Below are 24629 nucleotides of genomic sequence, written 5' to 3'. Positions count from 1 at the left end.
GTTGATGAGGACTCTCACTTTAGCTATCTGATATCAATCTTTGATGGTCTTCTTGTTCACATCTCTATAATCTATCACCATTAGAGCTTTTCTTCTTACTTGTTATGCATGATTTCTTACGAGGAAAGCTCAATCATGATGAAGACTATTAGACGACCTGATTGACTTCTTTTCTAGAAGTTCTTGATTCTGCCTTTCCATTTCTTTAATATCTTGCTCTCTATAATGTGGAATAGCTTTCACATGGAAAATAGCATTTGCATCATGCATCTTTAGCTCACAATATACTTGATATTCTTCTCTGTATAATTGAGGGTCTTCATAATGACGAGTTTCAGTAAATTCTCAATCTCTGTAAGGGTAGGAATCTTCTTCTGTTCAACCTTGTTGGCATATGCCTTAAGGTTGTGTTTCAAGATGAAATATTCTTCTCCATCAGAGCTTGAACTCTCATTATCAAAACTTTGAGGATTTTTCCTCTGATTCTGAATCTTCCGAGTCTTCTGAACTCGTTTCAACTGATATTATTTCCTGATGCTCATTTAGCTGATCTTTTAATAACAAAATCGATTGAAATTATGGTTCATAACCTGGCTTGCGATCACCACTCTTCGCTTGCGATCTCTGATATTGCTCTGTGAAACTATCTCATGTGATTCTGACTGCAACTATAAGTCTGGATTCCCAATATAACTTGTTATATTTCTCAAACCCGAGCATGGCTGGAGTTTGAGTTACAATTTGTTGAAGGAGAAATCATTTCCGATCAACAAATCAGCTTCCTGAGCTTCACACTGCTAAAATCGCTTAACGATAAAAGTTCCTCCTCCCAAGGAAATGTTAACATTCTTAGTGAAGATGTTCATATTTATCTCATTGTTTCCCATTCCGATTCATGTGCTGGTTTGTCAGCTTGCTCCTAATATTCTTTAGTAATACATATCTCCTTGCTAGACTATATCCTGATCCACTATCTACAAATGCATGTATATGATATTTCTTGTTATTGAGAAACTTTAGTCCTATGGTTATGTAGTTGCTATAACCACTTGATTGGACTTGTTTTAATAGTTTTGGTGAATCACCAGATATTTCGATAAAAAGATTGATTATCCTTTCTTCTTCTTGTGTGGAAGACTCTTCCACTTCTGTTGATATATAATTACTTAATGAAGTTACTATCTTCATTTTTTCATTATCATTTTTAAGACTTTGCTTGAGGATTTGCTCTTTTTTCTGCTCATAGAACATCTCATATTCTTGATCAACAAAGATATGAGCATCATTTTCTTCTGTCGTTCTTCTTAGCTTGGCGATGAAGCATTCCTTATGATATGTCTCTCCTGTTCTCTCACAATTCATAGGTACTATGATGTCATCTTTACATTTACAATAGTCACATGTAAATGTTGCTGGCTTTGGACGAAAAATACTGATAATATCAGTTTGCTCTTGTTTCTAATTTTGGGCTTGTAACAAAAATATAGGTCGGTATCCCATATCTTCATATTCTTCAGAAGAATCTTCTCAATAGCTATATGTCTCGCTATCTTATGGGTATTCGAGAGAGTATATGGAGTCATTTTCTTCATCAGAATAGGCTACTTCAAACCCTTTTAGGTTCGCATATTCTATGGCTTCATCATATTCAGCCATTAAAGCCTTTCAAATCCTTTTATCTTTCTTAGGCCATTCATTAGCATAGTGGCATTCAGCTTTTCATAGCCAGCACGTGCATGTCTTTGCATCTATGGAAGAATTATTCTGCTTTGGTTTTTTCTTTCTAAAAAATCTCTTTTTAGGAGATGATTTCTCTTTCTTTTTTTGAGGAGATTTTAGTTTGGAAGATTTCTTCCTGAATCAATACTTTTTAGAAGTGAACTTTCGTCCACGTCCTTTGCTCGAGAAACTGCTTGAAAACCTGTTTTTATGCTTCTTGTTACCTGGAGATATGGCAACCCCACTGAGTCGGAATATCCATAATTGTATGACACATATTCTCAATTCCTCTGAGTTGTTTCTTTGCTGTTTTTGACTGTAGGTTCCAACAACCGTAAACTGAGGAATGAGATTTTCTTCAACAGATTGAGCTACTGCATCATTCCATGGTTCTGGAAGCTTCATGTAATATGCCTTAATTGTGCAGTAGTAATTATGTAATTTATTTGTGTATTATTCAAAAGATCTCATATTACAAATACTCAGTTTCTTAATATTTGGTCTAGCACTTTCTTTCTTTCGCTTGCTCACTATGCCCTGTTATGTCTCCACAAAACTGACCATAAATTGGCATAACAAAGTCAGAGGGACTATTGATTTGAGCAAGTCTGGTTGTCCAGTTCGGCCACATCAAACTTTGTTTATAGGAATTATACCATTTATGGATAATTCCTGTCAAGGTTGACTCATAGTATGCATGAGCATCCTCATATGAATACTGTGAAAACACGAGAGCTTGAATCAGTTTTAAGCTGGCGACGCAATTGTCAATAACTTTTCTCTTATCTCCGACTATGTCAAGATCTAAGTACACGCCTCTTTCAGAGACTAATTATCCCCATTTTGGCTCTGTAGGGATGAACTTTTCGAGCTTTGTTCCCCAATCCTTCGTCTAGGAGCATGTCCTTTTAGAAGTTTAGGCTTATTTTCTCGAAATAATCTTTGTTGGATGATTCGTAATATTTTGGATTACTAAAACTGGTCTAGTTTCTCCTTGCTCTGGATTCATGGAATCTCATTTTTTGGTGCTTCTTGATAAGGAAAAATATTCTTCTTTTTCTTCCTCTGTTAGATTTGGGAGATTCTTCACATGATTTCTTCTAATCCTTCTATGGATTCACAAGATTCTGCTTGTGCATAAATCTCTTTTAATTCCTCTATTTTAAGCATTTTTAGAGGTCTTTTATAATCTTCTTCTTCGAATGCTTCTTCCTGAAAGGTTGTGGCTCTTGACTCAGATGTACTAGCCTCATCATATCCAGCAAATGAGTGTCTATGATGGAATTGAAGACTAATTTTTCCTCCCATATCTTCGTAAACTGAAACATTTGAGTTTTGAACCTGTCTTTCCAGGGGTGAGAGTCTCCATTCTCTTAGAAAAGTTACTTCATGCCATTTTGTGACCTGTTTCTACTGCGAATTATTTTTGAGATTGGTGAGTATGGATGTAGTAACACCATGACTATTTAAAAATCTGGTATTGGGTGTTACGTTCGTACTCATTAACTTGTAATAAATTCGGTAATATATAGCAAGCTACATCATCCCGTTCTTCATCGAGATTTCATATGTCTTCAATATCAGTCTCAAGCAATGAGCTACATCTCTCAGATGAGTAGTAGAATTCGGGAAGACATTAAAATATGCAACTTGGTTGAACAAAGAAGCTTCCACTGTTCCTAACAAAGTTTTTTTGAAATATGTTATTTTATCATCCTGTAAAACACACAGGACGGAACAGTCTATTCCATTTCTTACTAAGAGTTTGATGCCTACTTGAGCTGCTCCTATATGCATGTAGGAGTATCTTTTCTGCATAGCTTCACTTCCTTAGAATTAATCAGCCTGATATATGTTTTCTCCACCAGTGGCTGGAACTGTTAGTTCAAGAATCTTGAACCTATGAGAATCTAAGATGAAAGATCCTCTCTTATATATCTCATTCAATCTAAATCTAGGAGCATATGATTCTCTTACAGTAGATTCAATCTCATTGTACTCAAATTCTTGAGCATTAATGAGCTGTACTGAAACAATATTCTTCTTATTGAGGATTCTACTCAGCATCTTCATGTCTCTTTTATATTTAGATTTTTTCCACTCGAGTAGTTTAGGTTCACCAAACTTAAGCTCATTTTCCCCTTTTAGTGAGGGTATCTTGATCTTACTAACAACGATTCGTGCTAGTTCTTTTTCATCGATTTTTTTAATTGCTCATACTTTCATTTTTTCTACAAATTTCTGTAGATTTAGGACTCTGCTGCTTAGTTCTCGAAATTGTTCTTCGAGGCTACTTCTTCTCTCTTGGAGGTAGGCTATGTTGTAATTTTGTTGGTGAATTATGGCTTCAACGTTTTCGCTAATTTTTTCTATAGGAATGTGAAAACTTATGGTTTTACAATCTTCCTTTCTTACTTCTATATCTACTCTTTAATTCATCCTATTCGGGAAACTAGAGTTTTTGATGCTTACTGATGAATGTTATTAGCGAGATTCTCAGTCTGAGCTAACTTTTTCTCAATATCTGAAAGATATTGCTTTTCTTTTAGGTAATTTAGCTTGACTTCAAGCTTAGCTATTCAGGAATTAATCTCATCGAGTTGATCTATTCGAAGGCTAAATGATGGGATGTTCTAAGACGTCTTACAATTAACCCTGTAAAATGTCATCGTTAGTATAGAATAAGCAGAGATCGTTCAATCCGGGGAATTGAATGGAATCCTAAACTTTTAGTGTTAACAAATAATGAGGGGTTTGAGATTGATTATTAACTACTAAAATAAAACATAAATTACTATTTACATGATCGACTTCTCTTTACCAAACTAGACCAAATTCACCAATGCACCACATGATTACAAATTTGGTTCTATCATACATTCTAATTCATATGATTACATACTTTTAGACACCAATACAATGAGAGCCTTAGGGGAACATCTAATCATGCAAGATTTCTATTGATGTTTAGGTTGACTTAGGGCCTCACCTAAATTGCATGCAATCAAGTTTAATAACACTTAGGGCAGAAATCAAACAAGATTACATTTAAGCACCAAATCTTTGTTGGAAACATGCTTTACGGTGGTGTCACTCACCATGTGGTACATATAAATTTCTAGAATTTCCCACGTTAATTAACACAAAATGAACCTACTTAGGGCATGATTGGATTTGTATCAATATGTATGATGAAGATAGCACTCAAATACAATCTTAGGGACTACATTCAATCAGTAAATTCGTATGCACATATCTGAAAATTATCTTTGAGCAAGTAAAAGAAGAGTATAACACAACATTAGAAATACAAACTTCAATAATTATAAGAACATAGATTCGACATAGTCTCAAAAACATATCAAATACAATCTGAAAATTTTGAAACAAATACAAAACCAACACTTCCACATAAACAACAAACTACAATCTTCATAGACAAAAAATTGTAGATTAACACAAATAAACAAAACCATAGAGATGAGTTACGAGAATCACACTTTGTAGGAACCTTAGAGGTACGACTGCAATAGGTGAAACTCGGTGGAGATGATGATGGTTTTGGGGTGTACGGCTTGGCTGAATTTTTAGGGAAGTTTATGGTGGTGTTTTGGTAGAGTTTCAACTCTTGAATGCTAAGGAGAAGTGATGATTTTTCTTTGTGAATGATGTTATATTTATAGAAGAGTTTTGGCTCATTGAATATTATAGCTTAAACTTTTTCTCCTCAATTTCTTTCACTTATTTTTGCCATTGGTGGGTGCAATCTCCTTTGATAAATTTATTATTTTTATCATTTTTAGGTGTCTCATTCTTTCTCTTTTGCATTATCTCTTTTTATTCTCTTCATTTTTCTTTCTCTCTTTTTCTTTCACTTATTTTTGTCATTGGTTGGTGCAATATTCTTTGATAAAATTCTTTTTTTTCTCCTTTTTAGGTGTCTCTTTCTTTCTTTATTTTCCTCCTTTGCTTCTTTTACTCTACTTTTTTCTTCATTCTAGCTACACAATCTCATCTTTAAAATCTGAAAATAATAAAAGATAAGTAAGTTACGAAGTAGAAAAGTACGATTAGGAAAATTATGGAATAAGAGTTTTAGTTCAAGTAGAATTTTCCCAAATGGTACATTTCCTAGTCTAAAAAGGATTCCTAATGCAAGTAGGATTCTCAATATATCACAAATGTTTTAGAAATGCCGATTAATGAAGACTCTTAATTTAACTAAGTTTCCTAGTTACCTAAGTAGCACGGACACATACACAATTTGATACGTAGATACAACATATCAAATGTTTTTTGGACACGGACACGTGGTGGACACGGTAATTAAATATTATTTTTAATATATATAGATATTAAAAATTGAAATCTAAGTTATATAGTTTGTTAGTTTAAAAAATTTAAACAAAGATTCAAATCAATTACTAAAATATTGACTTTTGAGGAAAATCCGACATTCTAAAAATAGATTTTGATAAATTTTCAAGAAATTTTTTTGATTAATATAAATTTTAAACTATTTAGATAGCTATATCTATTAAAATTTGCATCAATATACACAAAAACAATTCAAGAGGAATGGCTAAGGAGTTCACATTTCCTTGGAGTAACCAAGGTTCGAATCACACTATGCAATTTTGTGATTTATTGCATGTGCGTGTCCATATCGTATCCAAGTAAGGATACGCGTGTCCGAAACGTATCCAAACAAGCATACGCGTGTCCGGCGTATTTGAGCGTATCCGAAGAGTATCTTGTCCGTGTTGGACACACAATACGTGTGGTGTTGCATGTGTCTGTGCTACATAACTAGTTACACAGGGAATCCTATTTTAAATAGGACTCTCAATAATTTCTGTGTTTTCAACCTGTTTTAACATCAAAATGCAACCAACGCCACTATAAACTCTTAACTCGACTAAATGACTCAATACTACAACCATAAGAGCTAAGAAAGTACAACTGGAGGTAAAAACATGTTAAAGATGTCGCACAAAGTGCTCATATTACTAAACCTCTCGAGTTGATCTGAAACTTTGGCTTTGTCTATGCTTTTTTCTCTAGATAGGTGATCTAGGATTTCAATCAGTCTTGGTCTTGATGGATCAAGTTCTGCTACTCCAATCTCTTTTTGGAAATGAATATGTTCGTCGTATAGAGTATTTAATATCATGCAGATGTATTCGATGAAGTATTGACTTTCTTGGATATGTCTTGAATGAAAGCACACTTGCCACTTATAACTTCCTTATTCTGTACAAAAGGACTGATAAATCTAGGGCTGCGCAAAAAGCCCGAAGAAGAAAAAAAACCCGGACCAGACTGACGGGCCCGTCCGGGCGGGCCGGGCTTTTTTTCCGGGCTCATATGTTGTCATGTGATAAACGGGCCGGGCTTTGTTATGTCCGGGCCGGTCCCGGGCCTTCAAATTTTTAAACAAAAAAACCCGAAAACCCGGGAAATTAGGTGTTATTATGTAATTGGCTTTCGTAAGTGATCATAAACTTATAGAATAGATACAAGGACACTAGAACATAACCAAATAACCCTAAACTTAACTAATTCCAATCCCATGATTCTCATTGTCGTCGCCTCGCACTGACGATTCGCCGCCAACCAGCCAAAAACAGAGTTAGGCCCGGAAAACCGGGTGGGCTCGGCCCGGATGATACCAGTTCGGGTTTTACCTGGGCCCTGCAATTAACTGACCCGGGCCGGGTTTTACCCGGGCCCTGAAAAAAAAAACCCGGGCTGAGCCCGCGCCCAGCCCTAGATAAATCTTTGGTTTGGATTTTTCTTATTGGCTGAAAGGAACCAACTTTGTGGCATAAACATGTTCTTTACGTGTTTTTGAGCAAAACAGGCTCTCATACCAGCTAGGACGGATCTAACCAATGCTCAGAAAATCAATGTGCTTTTGATCTTATTCGAAGACTTCTTGAATAACTTTAATTTTTTTTTCCAGTTTCCTAGATTCTACGTTGGACTATGTATATAATATTCCATTAAATTTTTGTATTTCCGGGAAGGTTATTTATGTATTTTATTAATTTTTTATATATTTTTTTCTTCCTGAAATTCTTTAAGAGAAATTTTGGCAAACGCTAATAATTTAAGTCTAGAGGCTATTGCAATTCCTATAATGATAAAAAAAATGTTTATTTTCGAGTGCAGATGATAGATTTTAGCTGCAAAATGTCAAAATAAACTCAAATATGGGCCCACTACGCTCCGACAAAAAATAAAATAACGGTGTTAACGGAGTTTTAACGGAATTTACTATTACAAATACCAAAGCCGTAACAAAGTCTAAACATGATACACCATTTTGATATTTGGAAATCTTGAATGCCAAAATGCATATAATGGAAAAGGTGAGATACCATTTATATAATTCTTTCTTCGGGAAAATTTCAGTGGGAATCTAAGTGTCTTAAGTTTCAAAACTATCAAAGTAGGACATGAACTAGTAATTTCAACACAATTTTGATACAGTTTGTCAATTACTCCGTTACTGATGATATACTTCTGAGGCTAAATTTGTCAATACCCTCTTCTCTCTACTGTATTTTCTGAAGATCAGAGAACGATGGCCATCAAGTCATCAACTCAAATGAAAAAGAATGAAAATTTCCAAAAGAAAATTTACCTGCAATATTGTATATCTTACTCTTGTTTCACAGTCAAGAAGAATCCATCATATGAATTCTTATGATGGGCAGGGTGTGCTATTACTCATGTCTTCAAGGGTAGAGAGTGTGGAATGTGCAACTTGTAAGATCTTTATTCCCTCCTGCTGTGGCAGGAAAAATTCTTTGCATTCCTCTTAGTAGAAGACAGTCGGCAGATGAGTTAATTTGGAGACCGGAGAAAAAAAGTTTCTACTCAGTCAAGTCTGCTTACTGGATTGCTAGACAGCAGGTCTTAGCTAATGCAATAACTTCTTCCTCTGAGGGTGATCCATAACAACTTATTTGGAAGAAATTGTGGGATGCAAGAGTGCCAAGGAAGGTGAAAATCTGTAATGGGAGGGCTGCATCTAACCTCCTTGCTACAAGAGAGCGTCTCACGTATAAGGGCTATACTGGAGAATTGTTTTGCCTGATTTGTAATCATCACACAGAAACAAACACTCATTTGTTTTGTGAGTGTAGCATGATGAAGCAAATCAGCATTAGCAGGTTTTCATCTCCCTTATTGTCCGGAGACACAGTTTAAGGACTGGTTGTTACAATCAGTGCAGCAGTTTCCAAACGAGGCTCTAGACAAATTGCTGGTGCTTATTTGGAGTGTGTGAAAGTATAGGAATGATGTTTTGTGGAGTGGTAAGCATCAACAACCGCATGACATTCTTATGGGAGCCATGGCCTGGCTGGAGGAATATCACAGCAAGGCAAATAAGCCTGTGCAAATGAAAAAGAATTGTGCTACAAAACGGTGGAAACTTCCTTCCCTGCCGTATGAGTATAAACTCAATGTTGATGCAGCCTTCTTGCCTAACAGCACTAGGGGAGGTATTGGGGGGTGTAATGAGGAATGCGCAAGGAGATTTTGTTGCTGACTTTGCTAAACCAGTAGACTATACTGCTTCTCCTAAGCAATGTGAACTTCTGGCCATACGAGAGGGTTTAGATCTGATTCATTCTCTAAATATTAGCAAAGTCATGATCGAAAGTGACTCCATGGAAGCCATATCTGAGGCCACAATTGATGAACACGACTTCCTTGCTAATGGAGGCATTATTGATGATATCAAGCAGACTTGGAGCTCTCTCCATCAAGTTGTTCTTCAACACTGTAATAGAACTTGCAATAATGTTGCCCATAGGCTAGCAGCTATAGGTTTTGACAATGTCTATGGCACTGTTTGGCTTGATCAAGCACCTAGATGCATTCTAGACGTGCTCACTCATGATTGTAACCTTTTATCTTAATCAATGAAAGCTTTCTCCTTCAAAAAAAAAAAAGAAAGAAGAAGAATCCATCAAATCATAATTATAATAGCAATCAAATCATTCAATCCTAAACACCTAATAACGAGAAAACCTGGGACTTCTGTGCTTGAAATCTCATAGCTTAAATTGCTAAAATGGTGGCTAACACTGAAGGCAATACAATATGCTTCGACCTCGACATGAATTACAACTGCGTAGGTGAGTGACAAAACAACCGCATAGGGATCGGATCATCATTCATCGGCACATCGCCAACAAATGAGAAGAATATAAACTTGTACTATCTTTTGCGTGTAGACGTCTATTGATTCCTTTGGATACCTCTAGTCTTTAAGGCAGAAGATTAGCCACAATTCAAGATGATCTTATTCTGGGAATAGACAAAATCCCAAATTTCATATAAATAAACCAACTCTTTTCAAAACTATGAGCTTAACCAAATCCTGGAGGCATAACTCTCTTACAAGAGAGAGATCATGGGTTGTACTGTTGATGAAATTCGTGGAATAAGAGATAGGAAAGGAAATCATATTCCAATGGTAACAAAGGAAGAGAGCTAATTTCTCTCTAAAAGCGAGATGGAGAACAAATTTTACATCTTGTAATCCATTGTACGAGCGGCGACCTCGAGTACACGTCTCAAATGTGGACTTTTGGGTTGGGCTACTGGGCTTGTGTACCTGAGTGTTGGGCCTTCCATGGAGTGTCCTCTAGTTTGGGCCTTGGAGAATCATGTATTCCTTCTTAGGTGGGCTTAGCTAGATTGAGCTTTATGGTCCAAAAAGACTAATTAGAATCGGGAATGACATGTCTTCAGCTATTTAGTTGGATTATTTTAACGAGTTTCTAAGTGGGTGAGACATGCTTATGTTAAAGAACTATAAATTGTCTGAGAAGATGAATGTATTTTTAATTGTTGAGTATCTAGGTGCAGCTAGTTGTTTATGTTAAAGAATTATAAATTGTCTGTGTGAATGTATTTTTGATTGTTGAGTATCTAGGTGCAGCTAGTTATTTAGTAGTTGAAGGAGTAATTTTTTCTGTTAAACTTTATGAGTGTTTTATTAGTTGTACTGTTTCCTTAGCACTGAAATATAGTTTGACTTCTTGATTCTAAAAAAAAAAAAGAAAAGAAAAGAAAAAGAAACGGAAACAGAAACAGAAACACATGGCTGCTTTCAAACTTAGCTCGCGTTCTCGTCTCAGAATATCATATTCCCTTTCAACTTCATCACTCCTTTTCAACAAAACCCTAACTCCCCAACTTCACACCAAACACTCAAACTAGGGCTCCCCACATCCACAAGTACACTCGAGGTACATTTAATTTACACACCCATTTGGTTGAATTGAAGTAAAGTAGGCTTCTTTTTCGTTAATTCAACTCAATTGTGTTGTCCAGGGTTTTCTGTTGAGATGTTTTCTTGTTGAAGTATGATTTTGGAGCTCACAAAGTAACAGAGAGATGATTGCAGAGAAGCCCAGTTGGATTAGGCATGAGGGTTTGCAGATTTTCTCCATTGATGTTCAGCCTGGTGCAGTTAGGGTTGTCACTGGTGGGGGTGACCACAAGGTCTGTTTCTTTCTTGTCTTTAGGACTAGGAATGTGAAACAAAATTGAATCTTTTGTGTCTTTTCCTTTTCGGTATTGATCAGGGTTTTGAATTCTCAGTATTCTGTTGAGCATTATATGATTCTGGGGAGTAGGGAGTGTATTGGATTTCGGTGTATCCCGGTCAAAGATTAAGCAGATGGTTTGTTGAATTGTTCTGTTTTTTCGTGGGGGTTTTCTTGTTATGCTACCGGGATGCCGCTAGTTGTCTGCATTCTGTCACTTCTGTTTTGGTAGATTAGTAAGACCCTTATACAATGTACTTGAACAATCACGGAATTAAAGTAAATTGTTCTGTTTTATTTGTAAGGTCTTCTCATCTATTGAGTCATGTCATTCGTTTTTATTCTCTCTTTACAATTCATCACGTACTCAATAAGCAATAATCGATTTGTCGCTTACAAACAATTTCTCACAGTTTCATGTATGGGCCACATTCATCACATCAATGTGCGAGGCATGGTTTGCTAATACTAAAATATGGAAGTGCTTGACCAACTACAGGTGCGAGTATGGAACATGAAATCCCTGGGAAGGAATTTAACAAATGAAGAATCAGCCCAGAGGCTACTTGCAACCCTCCGTGATCACTTTGGTTCTGTGAATTGTGTTAGGTGGGCTAAGCATGGTCGGTATCTTGCATCAGGATCTGATGATCAAGTAATTCTAATACATGAGAAGAAGCCAGGTTCAGGAACCACTGAGTTTGGCAGTGGAGAGCCCCCTGATGTTGAGAATTGGAAAGTTGCTATGACCTTGAGAGGGCATACCGCAGATGTGGTAATGATATTTCTTGCATTATTTGGAAATTTGCCACCCACCTGAAATATTTTCGTTTTTGAGTTTATTCCATTTCCCAAATTAGACTGAGCTTTTGTTTTCAAACAACATTTTTTCTCCTCTTTGGGAGTTACATCAAGCATCTAAGTTTTTCTCCTAAGTTACCGGAAGGTTCTTATCTATATAGCATGGATACGGGGAAAACTGGGTATGTCCGTATCGTACCCGTGTCGGATACGGGTACGGGCCAGATACGCCATATATACGTATCCATGAATGAAAAAACGTATCCTAACTATGTAGTGCAAAGTCAACCCAGCGGATACGGTCCGGATACAATTTGGATACGTTTTAGGATACAATTGTTATTTTTTAAGTTGATAGAACTTAAATGGCTAAATGTATAAGCCGCAGATTCTCTTTCGTTGCTTCGAAGGAGACTGAGGGAGGTGAACCCAGACGAAATCATCTGCAATCATCTATACCTTCCCTCACTGATCTTGGATTCCGAGCAAAACCCCATATTTCTCTCTCTCTCTCTCTCTCTCTCTCTTCCCATCACCGGAAAAATGTATGACTCATATCTTCAGTAGTTTGATTGAGTTTCCTTTGATTAGTGTGCTCTGCTTTGCTTTGTATTCAATCTCTCACTTATTTCTGTGTTGTTTTTTATTTAGTTTGACATTGATGAATTGATTAAGAACTAGCAAGAATCGCCCAATTAGGGACCTACTGATCGTATTGGGTTGTCTCCCTTTTCATTGTTTTGGACTGTTGATCTGAATTTAGTTATGTGGATTTGTTTTTGGTGATATTTTTGATCCAGTAATGACTGTTGTCATTACTTGAACTTGAACTCAAGCTGAGCCAGGTTTGGTCTTTTTCGATTTTTTCTGTTCCAAGTTTTGGTGATTCTCATTGTTTTCATTTGCTCGTACAAAACTGTAGCAATAATTCTCTACATGATATCGGAAGAGTTTGGCTATATGTTTTTCTGATATACTTCTGTTTTCTCCTTCTATGGTTTTCTTGCCTAGTAGGTTGTTGTGCTGCTTGGTTTTAGATTGGGTTATCGAGATTGAGTTGTATGATCCCCATTTTACCAATTACAGCAGGGAAAGTAAAAATTGGTCAATAAGAGGCAAATTCTTTTCAGCTTGGATGTTTGAATGTTATGTGATATTGGTCCTCGTATCTTCATGCGGTGTTTGAAAACCAGTTGATGGTGGTGTATAAACTATCTTCCTTCTTCTTTTTTTGCAGAAAAAGAAATAAAATCTTATTAATTGAAGAATGAATTTTGAATTTTAGTCAGAGCAAACCTACTCTTTGATATGCTTCCCAATTAAAAGTAGGGGAGTAACATTTCTCCAGAAACTTGCTGATGTCTTGTCTCACACGCGCACACACACAACTTGATTAATGGGATATAGGTCTCTGAAACTGAAAATCTCATAGACTCAAAACCCAGAAACAAAAAAAAACAAAAAAACTTGATTAATGAGATATTGATGGAATTTAGGTGCTCTAAATTTCTAATTGCATGTTTTTGATCAAATTCTAGAATTTATTTTATATATATATTAAATATTATTTTACAAAACGTATCCAAAACGCTACATATTAAAAAAAAACGTATCCCGTATCATGCCGTACCCGTATCCGTGTCCCGTACCCGTATCCGTGTCCCGTACCCGTATCCGTGTCCCGTACCCGTATCCGTGTCCCGTACCCGTGTCCCGTACCCGTATCCGTGTCCCGTACCCGTATCCGTGTCCCGTACCCGTATCCGTGTCCCGTACCCGTATCCGTGTCCCGTACCCGTACCCGTACCCGTATCCGTGTCCCGTATCCGTGTCCCGTGCCCCGTACCTGTACCCGTGCCCCGTACTTCTTATAATCTTTGGATGATTCTAGATCTGTCTCAACCAAGGGAGAAAAACGGGGAAACCTGAATATGTTGTTATTGGACTCTTAAATAATTGCAATGTACAGTATCTGTATAGTTCGTGTGGGTATTGACCGACTGCAGTGCTGCTTTTCTGTGCTTAAAGTAGGTGGATCTCAATTGGTCTCCAGATGACTCGATGCTGGCCAGTGGAAGTTTAGATAACACTATACACATCTGGAATACAAGCAATGGCATTTGCAATGCAGTTCTTAGGGGTCATTCTAGCTTGGTTAAAGGAGTTACTTGGGACCCCATTGGCTCCTTCATAGCAAGTCAATCAGATGACAAGACTGTGATTATATGGCGAACAAGTGACTGGAGTCTTGCACACAAAACAGACGGGCACTGGACGAAATCAGTATGTCAGTAGTAATTTGAAGTTCTGTTTTTTGCTCTATACAGTTGCTGATATAAATTTCTGACAACATTTGTTTCTACAGCTTGGATCTACCTTTTTCCGCCGGCTTGGATGGTCTCCTTGTGGTCATTTCATTACTACAACTCATGGCTTTCAGAAACCAAGATATTCTGCACCTGTTCTAGAGAGAGGGGAATGGTCCGCTACATTTGACTTCTTAGGACATAATGCGCCTGTGATTGTGGTGAAGTTTAACCATTCAATGTTTATGAGGAATATTTCCAATGCTCAAGAAGGGAAAGCTGCACGTGTTGGGTGGACCAGTGGCAATTCTAAAATAGGAGGGATAGAAAAAGAACTACAACCTTATAATGTAATAGCAATTGGGAGTCAAGATCGTACGATAACTGTATGGACGACGGCTAGTCCCCGCCCTCTCTTTTTAGCAAAGCATTTCTTCACTCAAAGCGTAGTGGATTTATCTTGGTAAGATTCTCATTTCCAGAGTTCCTACAGTTGGGCCAGTATGTTCCTTGTATTTTAATAATTTATTTGTGATAATTTTTTCTTATCTTTCTGTTCATTTATCTATACCATTAATAACCCAAACAGGCTTTGTCAACCAAAACGCCTGTGAAATTACAGCCTCGCACTATAGATTGATTTCAAATTTCTTTTAATAATTCAGGGGTATAAAGGGAAATCAAAAATCAAAATAGAATAAAATTTTAGATATTATCCACTTTCTCTGCAAATAACTACCCACTATCTTTCTCTAATGGCTTTTATCCTATCCTGCTGGAAACAGGACTCCCGATGGTTATTCACTTTTTGCATGTTCTTTGGATGGTTCAGTGGCTACTTTCCATTTTGAGGTGAAAGAGCTTGGGCACCGGTTAAGTGATGCTGAGCTAGATGAATTGAAGAGAAGTCGTTATGGGGATGTCAGAGGTAGGCAGGTGAACTTAGCAGAAAGCCCAGCACAATTATTGCTTGAGGCAGCTTCTGCTAAGCAAGCTCCAAAGAAAAAGGTGGTTCGGGATATTCAGCCAAGCCAGTCATTTAAACCTTCTGCTACTGTTGGGGTTGCAACAAAAGCATCTGAGTGTCAGGTTGATGATAGGAAGAATGGAGGAGCTTCTGCTGATGGTCTAAACAACGATCCAATACCTGCCCAAATTTCTAGTCCTGTACAGCAAAGAGAATATAGACGACCAGATGGTCGAAAGAGGATTATTCCTGAAGCAGTTGGTGTGCCTCTCCAGAAAGTCGGGGCTCAGTCCCAGGCACTTGATAGTGGTTTAGCTGGTGGTGATAGGGCGATTAAAGAAAATTATGTTAGGGAATCACGTGTGAGAGGCACTGAAATGAAGGACGGACAGCTGGTCACTGCTAGAGCTATGATTACGAACAGCCTTGTTATTGAGAAGATCCCCACCTCCACAGCTAGAGATGAAAGCATAAATATAGAACAGTCGGGAATTGTGAAGGCTTCTAATTCCATATGTGGTTCTGGTCCTGTTCTTTCCATTACGGTGTTTGATGATAAGGAAGCGGAAGATGCTGTGCCATATTGTTTGGAAGCAAGGCCTAAGGAACATGCTCCAAATGACATAATTAACATGGGAAATACATTGATCATGCAAGAAACAGAAGTCACCTGCACAAGAGGCTTGCAAACACTTTGGTCTGATAGAGTATCTGGGAAAGTTACTGTTTTAGCTGGAAATGCAAACTTCTGGGCTGTTGGTTGTGAAGATGAATGCATCCAGGTAAGCATATACATTTCTTTCACTTGTCCTTATTTCTTTTGTTTCTCTTCTACTTTACATTTGAGTTCAAAGGTAGTGCGTTGTATTTAAATTTTGTCCTTGGAGGTGGGATCTCGCATTGTCTTATTTTGCGATTACCTCATTGGAGGAATGCTACAGATGAAAACTGAAATGAAGCATAATGGCTACTGATTCTACTTTACCCAACAGCGTCTTATGTAATTCTAGACTTATTCTTGGTACTAGTCTTCTGAAGTCAACTGGTATTCACTAAGGAACTTTTTTTCGTGTACTTTCATAGTTCCATTGAAGTATCATGTCATTCATGTGCAGTTCTAGCCTTCCATTTCTTTTGCAGAATAATTTGATAGTGTGTAGATTTAGCCATTTAGGTGAAGAAAGATACTAGCAGTTATGTTCATAACTTGAATTTTATTATTTTTATATAATATTTTACTGTTACATAAACAAAAATTAAAAAAAAGAAAATGTCTCCATTTTTTGATATGGTTGACGGTTATTTACTTTGGTACAGACATCTTTATCAGAGAAATATTGTGACAAATACTGTCATTTATGATTCATTATATCTTGTAATAACTTGTATACCAGTAACTAGTAAGACTTGCATAAAGTTGTTGGATGTGCTTGATCATTTTCTTGTTCCCCCTCATCAGGTTTACACAAAGTGTGGGCGACGTGCTATGCCAACTATGATGGTAGGATCTGCAGCAGTTTTTATAGATTGTGATGAGGGCTGGAAGTTGTTTTTAGTCACCAGAAAAGGATCCATGTATTTATGGGATCTATTACATCGGAACTGTCTCCTTCATGAGTCACTGTCATCTCTGGTTGCTTTAAGCCCAAATCCTTCTTCAAACAATGCAGGTACCACTTTGCACTTGTGTTGATACATGCGTACCCATTTTTTTTTTCAGTAGGTGTTGGCTGATGGGCATAGCACGTGTCTTGTCAGCATGATGGTTAGAACTTATAGATTTATTTAACATTTCTGTTATATTGTTTACACTTTCCAGGCATGATCAAAGTTATATCAGCAAAGCTATCAAGATCGGGATCTCCCCTTGTTGTTCTCGCCACTCGCCATGCCTTCCTTTTTGACATGGGACTGAAGTGCTGGCTTAGGGTTGCAGATGATTGCTTTTCTGGGTCAAATTTTGCAAGCTCCTGGCATTTAGGTTTGACTCAGAGTGGTGAGTTGGCTGGTTTGCAGGTTGATGTTAAGAAATATTTAGCTAGGAAGCCAGGTTGGACCAGGTTAGTACTTACAAATATGGAAGTTTAGAGAAAATATTACTAGTGCTCTACTGACCTATAATATTTCAGTTCACTATTTCAGTCTAAGACTTTAGAATTGATACCATGGCATTTCTTGTAGGGTGACTGACGATGGAGTACAGACTCGTGCTCATTTGGAAGCTCAGCTGGCTTCTTTGCTGGCTTTAAAGTCCCCTAATGAATATCGCCAATGCCTACTATCATATATACGATTCCTTGCCAGGTGTTTAATTTCTTTCCTTTGTGTATCTTTATAATATAGCCAGGATTTCACTTGCACATGCTTTGTTAGTAATATTGTTAAGTTCTTCATGATTGTATAAACTGTTTCATGTGGTGTTTCTCTCTAACGTTCACTGGTATGCTGGGCTTCTGTTTTGTTTTTGGTGACATCATTTTTACATTATTTGTTTTCATTACTCTGTGCAGCAGAAATCATTAAAATTGTATAACAAACATGACAGCTAAAGTATTTTAAAATTGAACACACCTCCAAAATGTTCTTCAGAATCTGTCGTACTCCTATATAACTAGATTCCCTGATTTCAGAGAAGCAGATGAGTCTCGTCTACGAGAAGTCTGCGAGAGTTTCCTTGGACCTCCTACTGGAATGGTGGAAGCTACTTCTTTAGATTTAAAGAACATGGCATGGGATCCTTTTGTGCTTGTAAGTCTTTCGATACAGTTCATTAGGTGTCTTTTGTAGTTAATGATCGACCTAGAACATTGTCAATTGTCTCTTTTATATGGCTTTATTGGATTTCTTGTGTTGAATAGTAAGGATTCTTGAGAGCTTGGTGAGGGTGAAGCAGTATATTACATTATACCTTGACTTTTAGCCTTGAGAGTGGTACACGTATTTATCTTTTCCTGTTTGCACTGCATTTCTGTCTCCGCAGGGAATGAGGAAACATAAGCTTTTACGAGAAGATATTCTTCCGGCAATGGCTTCGAACAGAAAAGTGCAGAGATTGCTCAATGAATTCATGGATTTAATTTCTGAATATGGAAGTGCTGAAATCGATAAAGAGTCAATAACTCAAACTTCACCAAATGGTCAGTCAGCAGCTGTTCCAATGGAGTCTGCTCCATCAAGTAAAACTAAAATGGATTCTGTCCCTGTGGCAACTGATCAAGCAAAGCCTGTTACTTATCCAACTAATCTGAAGGACTCCACTCGATTAGCAACAGAGAGAAAATTCGGAGTCAACAGCTCACGATAAAGGTAATACAGACCCACACGTTAGTCATGCCCTAGAAGAGGCAGATTCTTGAGTTTGCATCTTCTCAATCTCACCATTGGAGGGAACGGAAGAGATGGGTCATACTAACAAGTAGTTATATCTTCAGAGTTTACTTCACCCTTGACTTATCTAGGTCTAGATCGGTGTCCATTTCGCTACTCACCCATTCTGCTCAAGAAAAGCCGATGACAAGTTTGCTGCGGCGTCCTTTATCCCTTATAAGTGAACTTCTGGTGGTGTCCTTGCCGGAAGAATCTTGATCTCTTTGCATAGTTGTATCACTTCCATGTAATCAGCTTGATGGATTTTGTATAATGATGAGAAGAACGAAGGATTGGGGAGGGGGAGAGGTGGGTTGATTGGGTGTGAGGCTTTATGATATTTTTGAAAATCAGAACCACTTGCTTAATCTAATGATGGAGAACAAAAGCTCTGACCAAGTCGTTTTTATAAGTTATAACACGTTACAAGATCCATGCTCACTGATTCATTGTTTCTGCAAATTTGTTCCAAATTTCCAACACTTGACATTATGAAAAAAAAAAATCAGGAGAAATTAGTTTCTTGAAAGCCATCAAGGTGAGAAGCTGTATCTACTAATCGTACCACAGTTGGCGGATTAATTTATAATTGATCACTTCTCTGTAATGCTATATTATTAGAGAAACCTCCTTTCACACATAATTCACATATTCTTTCTTATTTGTAAGTTTTTGCAAATACCAAGCACCATTACTGTGCAAATAAGCTCTTATAAGTTACAGAAGGCAATAATCTCAAAAACATTAGTAGACTACTTCCAGACTTCCGAATAAGTTCTATAGTTGGAAGAAATTTTTCTCCTTCAAGCTTTCAACAGTATCCTTTAGTGTCACTTCCAGCGGAGTGTAGCTTACACCCAAAGTTTGAGCTCTTTCCTTGGATACCTGGTAAGTTAGTGTGAAAGGTTTATCATCTGCAGACCTGCCAATAGTAGAGACTCGTGAGTTTCTGAAGTCCCAATACCCTGTCTTTGACAGTCAAGCAAATTAGTACTTATGGATACAGTTGCTTTGTATCACCGCACTCGATATAACGTTTAGTATTAGAAGTGATACCAAATCATAAAAAAGAGGTCATCAGAAAGTTTGATTACGAGATAAAGTCAACCCATTCAATAGTCAAGATTCAGCACTGAAAAGAGACAATTGGCAGGCAATTAGCTAACACCTGATTCTAGATGATAAATTTTAACCATAAAGACACCTTCCCTCTCTATCTCATTGATAATGCATGCTTAAAACAGATAGTGTCCAAATACACATTAAATTGAATCTCACTTTTGCCAGAGTAACCCGGATTATGCATCCTGATAAGAACTATGGCAAACACCATGAAAGAGGAAATATTGAAATCTAACAGAAGGTACACACTACACAACTGAGTACACCAGTGGTACCCTTACAAGTGCCTTTGATACACACATAGGAGAAACATGTGATAGATTGATTATTTTAGCAACTTACGTTTCTGGAAGACTGAGAGCAGGGAAGATATCTCGCAAAATTTTCACAACCTCTGAACAGTGTACTACGCTTCCAACTAAACAATAGCGTCCGCTAGCTGAAGGATTCTCAAAGGCTAGAATATGCGCGTTGGCAACATCTCTAACATCGACAAATCTATAAGTTGTGTTTGGAAATTTTTCGATCCCTGCATCAAGTATACATGATTATCAGGAGTAATAATTTGATCGGCGGCTTGTTTAAGACTGATACCAAGCTGTAATGCAAATTTAACTTTGACAGCAAGGTTTTAACACAGCCACCAGGCTACACAGTGATTGGCCATTCCAACAATACCTTCCCTATTGAGCTCCGCCATCCACCCATTTCTTCAAGCAAACTCTCTCAATATAAATCATTAAACTTTGTCTTAATGAATTGATTTACTTTAATATTGTGAATGTTGGCTTAATACCAGCATATTGATGATTAAAGTGTTCATGAATAATAAGATTGCTCAACAAATGGCAAGCGATGCCCATGATGTTTATATATCATTATAATTTTCAGCCATGGAGGCAATGATTAACTGCAATAGTGCAATATCAACGCTTTTATACACAGCAGAAATTTCTAGCAGATAAACAGTGACTCCAATTCAGCAAAGATAAGAATGATAACAGGCTCAAAATGTAGTAAGATTGAAGTGGCGAATAGTTTCCGAAATTCCTTACGAGTACCATTTATGAGTTTCAGGATTGGCCCCACACTAGTGTTGAGAGTTGGCTGTAAGAGAGGACCGATCACCAATCCTGGATTTATTGTAACAATATCAATGCCTTTCTCTTTTGCAAACTTCCAAGCTGCTTCCTCAGCTAATGTCTTTGAAAGCATATACCAAGCCTGAAGAAAATAAATGTCTTAGCAAGGAAAAGGAACACACGTTTTATGGCATGAAAGCAAATAGATTGAACTCATATTCAATGAATTTTGTATTAGTTATGACAATAATAAAACAAAACAAAAATAACATTTTACATTCGAACCTTTGACTTTTCACAGAAAGCTGGATCTGAAAACCAAGATTCATCAATCATTACATCAGGACCTATAGGTTTTCCATTGAATGCAACTGCTACCATAGAGGAAGTTATAACCACCCTCTTGATAGATGGAACCTTAACACATGATCTGAGGACATTAAGTGTTCCCTTCAAGGCTGGGTCAATAAGTTCAACCTGACAAAACAACATAGTACCTTACATTATAGAACTTGATTTGACAGCAAGAGTATCTAACAGGGGATCGTTGCAGTTCTCCGTGTTCAATCTATCCAAAGTCATACCATTTAAACACTTGCAGATTGAAATGGAGTTAATCAACTCTAAACATGAATCTTGTAATTTGCATAAATTAGTAAGGATCCAGATGACTGTGGGAGTGTCAGTTATTAAACTAGCTCTAAGTATCATAATTTCATCCAAGTAGTTCTATGAGTGATGCAATCCACAAGAAAAGCAAGGCAAAGAAATTGCACAGGTTATACCACACACCCAACTTCTTTGATATACAGCAGAAAAACACAATCCAGATTACACATTAGCCGAAGTCTTATTTCGTAGTGGTAACTCAAGAAGGAATTCCCGAATTCAACAGAAGAGTCTCTTTTCGAAGTAACATATACATACGTGGATATGCTATTAGTTGATTTCAACTAAGGCATTTAAAGTGAGACGGAATGTACCTGTGGATCATTGGGATTGTGATAAAATGGGGAAGCTGTGTGAAAAACAGCTACACTACCATCAACTAGGGAATCAAAAGATCCTTCCTCCAGTAGGTCTGCTTTGAACAATTGCAGCCTTTCCTTGGCTCCATCTAGTGCAAGCAAGTGTTCTGTTTTCTTCTTGTCATCTGTCGTATACAAAAACATCGAAGCCGCCATTGAATCAATAAAACCATCAGAAACTATACCTTGACTTACTGTCAAGCAAACTAACATATTTCTTTCCTTAACATCGATTGAGGATCATTTTGGTGCTATGAGCCAGTAAATTGAAGCAAACCCATTACTCGATCAGGTTACCAAGATGAAACCCACTAAAACCCATACTTGATCAAGATACAAATCACTACTTAATATTGAAACCCACACTAGTTTTTTAAATCCCAGATTCATTTTGCTAAAAAGTTTCAAACTTTGCTAAGCCTCTTAAATTAAGTTGAACATCTAAAAGAACAAAAACATGGGTAATGAAAGAAGTGAAGTAAAAGACTGACTTGGGTCACGAACTGAAGCCTTGACAGAGTAACCGCGCTGGAGCAACAGTTTAACCAGCCATGAAGCTATGTAACCGGAAGCTCCGGTGACGCTCACAACCACCACCTCTGCTGCTCCGCTCATTCTCTCCAGACTTTCAAGACTTTGGCTTTTCATATGATGTATGAGCAATCATCATCACTGCGTACGTAAACATCTTATTTTCCGTGTCCGTGTCCGTGTGTTCGAACTAGACATGAGGTAAAAACTGAAACTTGTGAAATCTACTGACTACTGCCTCGTGGCATTTCAAGCTATCAAAGTGTATCAATGGATTCAATGCCCCTTCGTTGTGATATAAGAAGGGTGAACAAGACAATTCCCCACTTCTTTGGGTGCACATTTAGCAAAAAAATCTTAATAAAGTTGTGGACGTGTGATTGCCCCACAAGTTTCAAATATAAAAGCATCTCGAATGGTTGGTGCTGAAGTAGGCATCGCCGAATATTGGATGAGATAGAACAAATTCACAAAGAGGGCTTATTGTCACATCCCGCCAAACTTAAGCAAAATTTTACCTTGAGCATTCTAGGCGGGTCCGGAATATGGTGGAACCCTTTGGAAGAACCTAGAAGATGTTAGAAGTCTCAAGAAGCCTTGGGACATTTCCGGAAATCTCTAGAACCTTGGAGAGGCTAGTGGAACTAGACTATTCAAGAATTCTCTAGAACACTCAAGGATAATCTCAAAGTCTTATAGATTTGGATAGACTTAAGGAGAGTTATCTAGAACTCTCTAGCCTTGTAGATTTGGATAGACTCAAGGAGAGTTATCTAGAATATACATAGTCCTAGAAGTATCTAGAACTTGTAAAGTAGGATGAGGAGGCCTATAAATAGCAAGGCACCCCTCTCATTTACACCATCAAGTAATCAAGCAAGCTATCAAGCATACTTGTAAGTTCTCTCTTGTTCAATATAAGTTCTCTTTCGAGATATTCTTCTTTGCCTTTCAATTGTTCTAGCAGGGCATTTGCGAGAGTAAGGCTGACTTAGCATAAGGGAGCTGCTAAGGCCGCACGAGTTGCATAGCAAAAGAGTAAGCTCGTGACAGTTGGTATCAGAGCCGAAGTTCGATCAAGAGGCTAGCTCGACACAATGGCAAAGAACGGCAATCCTGTTGGTAGTGTTTCCGACGACACGCAAGAGAAGGGTCATGAAGAACTTGTCGACCCGACGGTTCCAAAGAAGGAACGAATGAAGGACATACTAGCTGCAATCGACTCACGACTAACCCAAGTGGAAGAGAGCGTGAGTGGCATGGGAGCCCAGGTGGAAGACTTGGAGGCAGAGGACGCCGCAATCCACACTGCGATCAAGGGCATGATGCTCAAGCTAGAGGAGTCCTTGCAAGGCGAGATAGACAAGGTTCGCGAGGAGTTCATGGGGGAACTCGCCCGGATGCATGAAGTTCAAGAAAGGGAGCACAATAGCATGCTTGCACGCATGGAGGAGATGCAGGCAGATTCTGCACGCATAGAAGCTATGCAGGCAGACCTTGCCCTATGCAAGCGCGCACTAGCCGCGGGGGCTAGCACCAGCAGCAGCATAGAGGCCAAGCGGATCGAGACGCCAAAGCCAAAGAGCTTCGGAGGCATGCGCAACGCTCGAGAAGTAGACAACTTCTTATGGGGGCTAGATCAATACTTTGGGGCCGTAGGCATCATGGAGGAAGATGCCAAGATAAAGACCGCGTCTCTTTATCTCACCGACACCGCCATGTTATGGTGGAGGAGAAGGCGAGGAGATGTCGAAAGAGGTACGTGCACCATCTCTACCTTTGATGACTTTGTGAAAGAGCTTAAGAAGCAGTTTTATCCCGAGAATGCCGAGGATGAGGCAAGAGCTCGCTTGCGAAGGCTCAAGCACACCGGGCCAATTTGTGATTATGTTAGAGAATTCACTAACTTGGTGCTTGAGATTCCCGACCTATCCGACAAGGATGCTCTCTTCAACTTCATGGATGGTCTCCAATCATGGACCAAGACGGAGCTAAGGCGACGAGGAGTGCAAGACCTTGCTACCGCCATAGCCGTGGCCGAAAGCTTAGTTGATTTCTCAAGTCCAAGAGAGTCCACCAAGCCCAAGGAGAAGAGGAGCAGCTATGCCAAAGGTGGGGGAGACAAAATCCAACGC

At 38.1% G+C, this 24629-nt stretch overlaps 2 protein-coding genes across 4 annotated transcripts; one reads left to right on the top strand and one right to left on the bottom strand.

Moving 5' to 3' along the window:
- Window positions 1-10841: 10841 nt before the first annotated feature.
- On the top strand, window positions 10842-19050 carry LOC126804022 (protein HIRA-like). 2 transcript variants are annotated; one of them, XM_050531774.1, is made up of 11 exons: window positions 10842-10991; window positions 11077-11247; window positions 11791-12066; window positions 14124-14375; window positions 14458-14861; window positions 15184-16147; window positions 16825-17035; window positions 17185-17425; window positions 17547-17669; window positions 17996-18113; window positions 18346-19050. In XM_050531774.1, the coding sequence occupies exons 2-11, from the start codon at window positions 11140-11142 to the stop codon at window positions 18667-18669; spliced, it is 3021 nt and encodes a 1006-aa protein (XP_050387731.1). In that variant the 5' UTR covers window positions 10842-10991; window positions 11077-11139; the 3' UTR covers window positions 18670-19050. The 2 variants fall into 2 exon arrangements, with proteins under 2 accessions (XP_050387731.1, XP_050387732.1); XM_050531775.1 differs by lacking the exons at window positions 10842-10991; window positions 11077-11247 and having other exon boundaries at window positions 11931-12066; window positions 14121-14375.
- Window positions 19051-19308: 258 nt separating this feature from the next.
- On the bottom strand, window positions 19309-22604 carry LOC126804032 (phenylacetaldehyde reductase-like). 2 transcript variants are annotated; one of them, XM_050531789.1, is made up of 6 exons: window positions 22455-22604; window positions 21919-22088; window positions 21221-21412; window positions 20909-21077; window positions 20196-20382; window positions 19309-19653 (listed from the first exon to the last, which is right to left on the bottom strand). In XM_050531789.1, exons 1-6 carry the CDS (start codon window positions 22576-22578, stop codon window positions 19509-19511), a joined length of 987 nt encoding a protein of 328 aa, XP_050387746.1. In that variant the 5' UTR covers window positions 22579-22604; the 3' UTR covers window positions 19309-19508. The 2 variants fall into 2 exon arrangements, with proteins under 2 accessions (XP_050387746.1, XP_050387747.1); XM_050531790.1 differs by having other exon boundaries at window positions 19311-19653; window positions 20915-21077.
- Window positions 22605-24629: the final 2025 nt, after the last annotated feature.

Source organism: Argentina anserina, chromosome 7 (assembly GCF_933775445.1).
Source record: "Argentina anserina chromosome 7, drPotAnse1.1, whole genome shotgun sequence".
In the NCBI taxonomy this organism is placed as follows: Eukaryota; Viridiplantae; Streptophyta; class Magnoliopsida; order Rosales; family Rosaceae; genus Argentina; species Argentina anserina.
The sequence above is the reverse complement of the archived record's forward strand: the minus strand, read 5'-3'. Positions and strand labels throughout refer to the sequence as shown.